The sequence below is a fragment of the Myotis lucifugus genome, unplaced genomic scaffold (genome assembly GCF_000147115.1).
Source record: "Myotis lucifugus unplaced genomic scaffold, Myoluc2.0 scaffold_239, whole genome shotgun sequence".
Classification (NCBI taxonomy): Eukaryota; Metazoa; Chordata; class Mammalia; order Chiroptera; family Vespertilionidae; genus Myotis; species Myotis lucifugus.
This window is the reverse complement of record NW_005871287.1, coordinates 701,028-708,989: the sequence shown is the minus strand read 5'-3', so window position 1 is coordinate 708,989 and position 7,962 is coordinate 701,028. Positions and strand designations below refer to the sequence as shown.

The window sequence follows — 7,962 nt, the reverse complement described above, 5'->3', positions numbered from 1 at the left end:
CTGGGGGCCGCCAGACCCCCAGACAATCCACTTGCTTTTCCCTCGTTCCCTTGTCGACCTGGGACAATGACTGATCGTTTACGCCCAGGCCTGTCCAAGTTCATAATCCCTGGAGGCTCACGGGCCGGGGGTCAGGTGCCGGGCTGGGGATGGTGAAGGGGTGTGGGGGCCGGGGGCCCGGCTGGGGATGGTGAAGGGCCGGGGGTCAGGGGCCCGGCTGGGGCTGGATGGAGAAAGCCCCTGAGCCCCTCTGCGCCCTCCCCCCGGCAGGCCTTTCTGCTCAAGCTGGTGCAGAACCTGTTTGCTGAGGGCAATGACCTGTTCCGGGAGAAGGACCACAAGCAGGCCCTGGTGCAGTACATGGAGGGGCTGAACGTGGCCGAATACGCCGCCTCTGACCAGGTGGACCTGCCCCGGGAGCTGCTGTGCAAGCTGCATGTCAACAGAGCCGCCTGCTACTTCACCATGGTGAGCCCGGCGCCCTCCCTCCCCGCCCCCCCCATCGCCACTGTAAACAGACGCCCAGTGAGCCAGGCCCATTCTGCGGGAGCCTCTGCAAGGCCGGCTGTACATCCTCCCTGTCTGACCCTCACCGTCACCCCCTGGGCTCTCAGCCCGGCTGCACAGCACACTCACCTGGAGCTTTTAAAGTCCTAATACATAATAACAATTCTTAAGTGATACTGTTGGCCAGCCCTGGCTGGAGCGCTCAGTGGTTAGAGCATTGTCCTGATACACCAAGGTTGCAGATTCGATCCCTGATTAGGGCACATACAAGAATCAACCAATGAGTGCATGACTAAGTGGAACAACAAATTGATGTCTCTCTCTCTCTCTCTCTCTCTCTCTCTCTCTCTCTTTCTCTCCATTTCTCTAAAATCTGTGAGAGTTGTGATATCCACGTCCTGCATGGCTTGGGTTCAGGACCTGGAGAAGGGCCGCGCACAAATGACAAGACTAGACAAGAAATATGAATTTGGAAACGGGGGGCCAGGCGGAGAGCCCAACTCTAGTGGGAGGGCTTCACTGGTGCCCAGGCCCTGCCAACCTTTTATTCAATTTTAGATACACATATTGCCCTTAGTCAGGCAGGCAATTCCAGTAGCAGACAGACTATCTTAAAGGTCAGTAAGTATTAGTAAAGATTTACTTTGAGACTGTTAGGTCAGGAAATTGCTTGAGCCACCATTGTCTCGACTAAACAATCGGTGCATAGCTTTGGCCCTTGCCAGAGCTCAATGTCCATCAGCATTCTGGGTTCCTTGTTTACACTTTCCTGATAGCATAGACAATGGGTGGCTTCCAGCATCTCCCCCTTTTCGTTTCCTTAATAAATCTTGCAAAGTGAATGCCGCCTGAAGGGTTCGAGTCCTTTTAAGACTCTTCATTCCGCATCTGCAGACTAGAAATAAACATATAAGAACGAGAATGAGACAGGCAATAGTGGTTATGCTGAGAGGCAAATGTAAGGAGATCCAGTGGAAGGGATTAAATTCTTTCATGTCCTTTTAAAATTGTTGCCAGGCATCTAAGGAATTAGTTTGTAAGTTTGCCTGGGATAATTGTACAGTATGCTGTTGTAATTCTAAAATATCAAAGGTTGTGTTACCTTTAACCCAAGCACCAAGAAGGTGATTTCTTATTGATTCCCAAGGGTGTAAGGTACTATTATAGGGAACGGGGGTAACACAAATCCAGTAAAAATCTTAATTGTCTATGCTATCAGGAAAGTGTAAACCAGGAACCCAGAATGCTGCTGGACCGTGAGCTCTGGCAAGGGCCAAAGCTATGCACCAATTGTTTGGTTGAGATAATGGTGGCTCAAGCAAAAATCAATCAATAAATAAAAATGTTTCAGATAAAGAAACAATTTTTAAAATGGTACTGGTGCTCTAGCTAGTTTTGCTCAGTGGATAGAGCGTCGGCCTGCGGACTGAAGAGTCCCAGGTTTGTGACCAGTCAAGGGCACATGCCGGGGTTGTGGGCTCGATCCCCAGTAGGGGGCATGCAGGAGGCAGCCAATCAATGATTTTCTCTCATCACTGATGTTTCTATCTCTATCTCTCTCCCTCTCCCTTCCTCTCTGAAATCAATAAAATATATATTTAAAAAAGAAATAAATAAAATAGTACTGGTGCCTAAGCCCAACCCCAGATGGATTATGTTAGAATCTGGGCAGGGGGCGGGGAAAGGGGCTGAGCATTGGCAGAAGTCTGTGGGCAATCAGAGCTGAGAACCCCTCTTCTCATCGCCCTGCCTCTTTCTGCAAACCTCTGGCCTCTTGCTCCTCCCTCCTGGGCTCCTTGCCTCCCATCACACCCTCACTTCTTTCTCCACACTTCAGTCTCCTCTCCTCCTCAGAGCTCCAGCCTCCCCCTCGGCCCTGCCCTGCTCGCTCGCTGACTCAGGCACTGGCCAGATCCTGTGAGGCTGTGCTGTGGGCTCTGTAGAGGCTCAGTGACACCTGGAACTCACAGTGGACTGTTCTGGATAAACGGGTCAGCCAGGTGCCTGCTCACACCCCTCTGTACGCTGGCTGCCTTCCTGAGTTCACTTCCTCTTGAAGGCACCTTTATTATTCTCAGTCCATGGTGTTCTCTTTTTTTATTTTTAAGACTTTAGAGAGAGAGAGAGAGAGAGAGAGAAACATAGATGTGAGAGCAGAATATTGATCGGCTGCCTCCTACACCCCCCCTACTGGAGATCAAGCCTGCAACCGGGGCGTGTGCCCTGACCGGGGATCGAACCAGCAACCTTTTGGTGCACAGGATGATGCCCAGCCAGCTGAGCCCACACCAGCCAGGGCTCGGTCCGTGGTGTTCTGAACTGAAGGCAGACACGGAATAGACGTGTCGGAGTGACTGGGCTCATCACTGCGGCATGAAGGCCCTCCCTCCGGTGTCCTGACAATTGGCCGCCCCTGCAGCTGGACACAGGGATGCCCTTGACCGGAGTGTGAACACCAGAGCTGTTTCCTGGAGCTCTGGAGCCTCTCCCTGAGCCGGGTCCTCCGGCATCCTCTGTCTCTGCAGGGAAGGGAGGCTGGTCTTCGAGGGGAAGCGGCAAAGGCTTGGGGGAGGGAGGGTAAGGGCTGACAGAGCACCTGCTCCTCTCCGGCAGGGCCTGTACGAGAAGGCGCTGGAGGACAGCGAGAAGGCGCTGAGCCTGGACGCCGAGAACATCCGGGCGCTGTTCCGCAAGGCGCGCGCCCTCAACGAGCTGGGACGCCACAAGGAGGCCTACGAGTGCAGCAGCCGCTGCTCGCTCGCCCTGCCCCACGTGAGTGTGGCTCTGCATCCACTCCAGGGGCCAGGCTTAGGGCCGGGCGCCAGCCCTCTGTACTGGCCCTCACTCCGGCCAGGCCACCCCATCTTTCTGAGCCTCAGTTTCCCCTGTTACATGGAGCTGCAGATACTTTTGTGAGCACTGAGCTCTGAGTGCCAGGCGTTGCTGAAGATACATTGTATTAACTCAGTTACAACAGACAACCCTTTGAGGTGGATACAGTGATCCCCATTTTAAAGATGAGGACAGAGAGGAAGGAACTTCCCCACCGTCACTGCTAGGGGGCGGCAGAGCTGAGATTTGAACCCAGGCAATCCCATCATAGAGTCGGTGAGACACTGAGTTCAGGGTTGCAGTGGGACTAAAAGGGGTGCCACATGTGTGGGTCCTAATGTCCCGGCTGTCGTTAGGTCGGGGGGAGACAATGGGAAATGGCCAATAGAGAGCATTGCTTGCACCAGCCCGTGCATCCTGGGCACATCCCCCCTCCCCATTTATCCATCCGCTTAGCAGGTATTTACTAAGTGCCCACACGGTGCCCCATCTGTGCCTTTTGGGGACCCACCGTCTACTGGAGACAGAGGGAAATATCCCAGTTTAGGCCTGGCTCCACCATTGACTCCTGGCATGGCTTTAGACAAAGCACTTCCCCTCTCTGCATATCAGCTCCACGTTTATAACGTGTCCATCCTACTTCATCCCTGAAATAATGGGTGTGAGAGGACTTGGGGATGGGTAAATGCTTCCTGGGAAGGGCTGGGAGGACTCCCTGAGGCGGCGGGGCTTGGGTGGGGCTGGAAGAAGCAAGAAAGATTTGGGTGAGCAGAGCAGAGAGGAAGTCACTGCACGGTGGTCAAGGATATCGGTGCCAGGTTGCTGGCCTGGCTTTGGGTCCTAATCTTGGGTCTGCCACCTGCTAGCTATAGGACCTTGGACACATGGCGTAGCCTCTCTGAACCTTGGTTTGCACCCCTGCAAAATGGGGGGGATGACATACCGAGCGTCATAGGGCTGTGCTGAGGATGGAATCAGAAAAGCAGACAAGGCCGTTAGGGAACCACACAAGTCACACAGCTGGAGCGTGGTGGGCGCCCTCGGCTGGGTGCTTTCCTTCGGCAAGTTGCCAGCCCTGGCTGGGCTGTACGGGGGGGTAAAGCCACCTGCCCTCCCAGGAGTCGTAGCTGTGACAACTGGATGACAGGGACCTGCTGTGAATGCTGGAAAATGCCATGTGGATTGGGGACAACTGTCAGAAGAAAGGTTCTCATTGTGAACGAAACTGAATTGGGGGAGCAAGAATAATAGACAGAAAGTAGAATAACAGTGAATGTTTTCTGAACGCTTACTGTGTCCGGCAACTGGACAATATTAATAGAAACAGAAATTATCCCGTTGCTCTCCCTACAAGAAAAAAACAGAAGCAAGGGTGCCTGGTCCCAGCCCTCCACGCTCTAGCCGTGTGCCTGGCAGCCGGCGTCCCCTCCCGGGGCTGGCTCCTTGTCCACAGCGTGGGCTGCCAGCGGCCCCCTTGCAGGCCGCACCAGGTGTCGCAGCCCAGCGGGGCGAGCCAGGCGGACGAACCTGCTCCACCCGTGTCTGTCTCCCCAGGATGAGAGCGTCACCCAGCTCGGTCAGGAGCTGGCTCAGAAGCTGGGGCTGCGAGTTCGGAAGGCGTATAAGCGGCCCCAGGTAGGTGGGCTCGGGGTGCTGGGGGACCGGTGGGGGTGGTGGTGGGGAGACCGGAAGAGGGGGACCGGGCGCCGTTGGGGGAAGTAGGTGAGGGTGGCCAGAGCCAGGCCCGGACAGAGGGAGTGACAGCAGGTGATCGTCCCCCTCTCTGGCTGAAAGCCCTGGAAGGACTTTCAGGATCTTTAGGGACAGGAAAGAGCAGCCAAAGCTTCCAGCTCACCTGACACCAGCTGCTGGTGCCGCTCCCTCCCCTGCCCTGGGCTTCAGCACCGGGGCCTTAGCTGACAGTGCGTCCTTCAGCCTTGCGTCCTCAGATAACCCCCGAGGGCGCATATGTGAAATGTTGGTGTCTGTGTGGTTCACTTGGCACCTCTGTGCACCGGGAAGCTGCACGTAGGAAGGGTCCTGCTCGCGAGTCTTGCTGCGACCTTGAGCAAGTTACTTCTCTCTCCACCTGGAACGTGGGATCATGGTGCCCACCCCAGAGGTTCATGGGAGGATCAAAACGAGAGGATGAGATGGCAGCTGGGGCCGTGACGGGCACACAGTAGGAGTGTGTGCTTGGAAGTCCTCTCTCCAGGTCATGGTTGCAGGAAGGAGAAACCCAAATATGACCCAGAGAGCGTGCAGGTGACTCCCAGCAGACCCGGGGCAGGGAGCTTTGGAGGGACCGCAGACCCCGACCGCCGGGTGATGGGACCCCGAGCACCTTTCCCGGATCTTCATCTCTTCCCCCTCTCCAATCTCTGGCAGGAATTGGAAACCTTTTCTCTGCTCAGTAACGGCACTGCGGCTGGCGCGGCAGATCAGGTAGGGTGGCCGGGGCCCCTCGCCTCCCTCCCCACCTCCAGGAGCAGCCTATCGTAGTTCATCCATCACCAGAGCTTTGAACCCACTCTCTGGGGTGTCTGACCTCAGGCAGCAGGTGCCGGGGCATCAGACTGAAGGGCTGGGCTCAGTCTGTCCTCTTCCCCCTGCTGAGCCGGGCACCTGCTCTGGGAAGAGGGGTGACTGCAGCCTGGGCCTGGGCCAGGCCTGTGAGGACAGCTCTGGGGTGCACGGCGTGGGGACAGGCGGTGCTGCTGCTGGTGGGAGTGGTCACTGCAGGGGACCATCAGGGGTAGCCCATGGCCCCTTGAGAAAGGAAACCATGGGTGCAGGAGGGAGGGCATAAGGCAGTGGAAGGAAAGGCGGTTGGGGCCAGCCACGCAGGCCTCCTCATGTGGGCGTGGCAGGGCTCAGCACACGCCTGACTCCCCCCACTGCTCACCACACACGGACTGCTTGGTGGGCTGTGAGGCTTTCTGCAAGATGAGGGACGGGCTGTAAGAGTACGATGGAGCCTGCGTCCTGCCTCATTATCCATAAGGGAGACTGAGGCACAGAGTGGGCGGGGGATTTGACCAGTGTCACCCAGCAAGGCAGCAGCAGGCCTCCCTCCGGGCGCTATAGCACCTTCATCCACCCACTCAACACATCCCAGGGAACCCCTTCAAGCCCAGGGCGCCGCTGTGCCAGGGCCGCGGGAGGCATGGCCTTGCCCTTGGGGGCCTCGCCGGCGGCAGGGAGGCAAGCGTGATCTCACCTGGTTTGCAACCGTCACTCCTCATGGTGTGTAACCAGAAATTATCAGCCTCGCACATACTGGGTGTTCAAAACTAAAACGAATGAACGTATTAGTCTGTTCGGGCTGCTATAGCGAAGGGTAGCCTGGGTGGTTTATAAACAAGAGTTACCTTCAGTGCTGGAGACTGGGATGTGCAGGATCAGGGCGCTGGCAGATCCGACTGCAGGACCCAGGGGGCAGGGGCGGATGGGGGGAGGGGGGGGAGGAGCCATGCACGTCCACGGGACCGAATGTGGAGGCTGCGGTGAGAACCCCGCTCACCAGACCAGCTCTGAGCGCTTGGGCTTAACATTTTACGTTACATATTTATCAAACCCGTGAAGCCCTCCCTGTGGGTCGGGCATGTTCCAAGCTCGGTGCAAGTGTCCAGTGATGTCTCCTTACGAAGCCCCAGGAGGGGTGACTGTTACCCACTTGACACAGAAGGAAACGGGCCAGAGAGGATGAGGCCTCGGCAGGTCCCACCCGCCCACTCAGCCGGGGGCGGGGCCTGGGGCGGACACTGGTGATTCGGGGAGTGGCACTTCGGTGCCTTCCTGACCGTCCGGTCCCGTCCCCTGGTTAATAGCAGCGGTGGACCCTCGGGCCCAGGTGACACCCCGAGTGCTGGGCGCCGGGGCCTCCCAGCCCGGGTCTGCCTGACCCACTGTGTCCTTCCTCCCACAGGGAACTTCCAATGGACTGGGGTCCATAGATGACATCGAGACAGGTAGTGTCCCTCCCTCAAGGGGGCGGGGTGGAGAGGGGGCCCAGGGGAGGGCTCAGCCAGCCCAGCCCTGCAGACAAGGGCTCCTGGGGACTCCCTGAAACATGAGAGCAAATAGTGGGTTCAGGAGAGTCCCCACAGGGAGGGGAAAGCACCCCTCCAGCCTGGGGGGCAGGGGCCACCTCATAGGGAGGGGTGCTGGTCCCATGTTCTCCACTCCCGCCCCTCACCCGGCAGTCCACCTCTGTCAAACCTCTGCCTTTGTTCTCACTGGCTTCCCGGGAGGTCCCTTTAAAAGTGCCCCTCAGAGAAGGCACCGCTTGCCCCAGGTTGGGATATTCAGACTGCGCCAGGCCCGTCAGGGACGTATTGTGGGGCTCCAGGACCCTCCCCCACTTACTTGACTATGACTGAGCCTCGGCCACTGGGTCAGGCCAGCGGGCAGGCAGGGTTAGGGTAGGAGCCGGGGCAAGGAGGGAAGGTGTTGGGTGAGGACCCCAGGGCCCTGGGACACGGCCCCCCCTCCCACCAAGCAGGACCTCCTGCAGCGACTGAGCCCCCCCACCCCACAAACTGCTACGTGGACCTGCGAGGCTCCCCAGCCCTCCTCCCACTCGGACCCCCACGATGCCCCTGTTCCCCCATGTTCTGGACC

General features: G+C 57.6%; 1 protein-coding gene across 1 annotated transcript in view; it reads left to right on the top strand.

Annotated features, from left to right (window-relative positions):
* Window positions 1–7,962, top strand: part of ZC3H7B (zinc finger CCCH-type containing 7B) — a 27,062-nt gene that overhangs the window by 3,311 nt on the left and 15,789 nt on the right. The window contains 7 exon segments of the mRNA XM_023762256.1: window positions 271–468; window positions 3,121–3,279; window positions 4,894–4,974; window positions 5,728–5,784; window positions 7,268–7,310; window positions 7,880–7,920; window positions 7,923–7,962. Of these exon segments, the coding sequence (XP_023618024.1) occupies window positions 271–468; window positions 3,121–3,279; window positions 4,894–4,974; window positions 5,728–5,784; window positions 7,268–7,310; window positions 7,880–7,920; window positions 7,923–7,962 (619 nt within the window).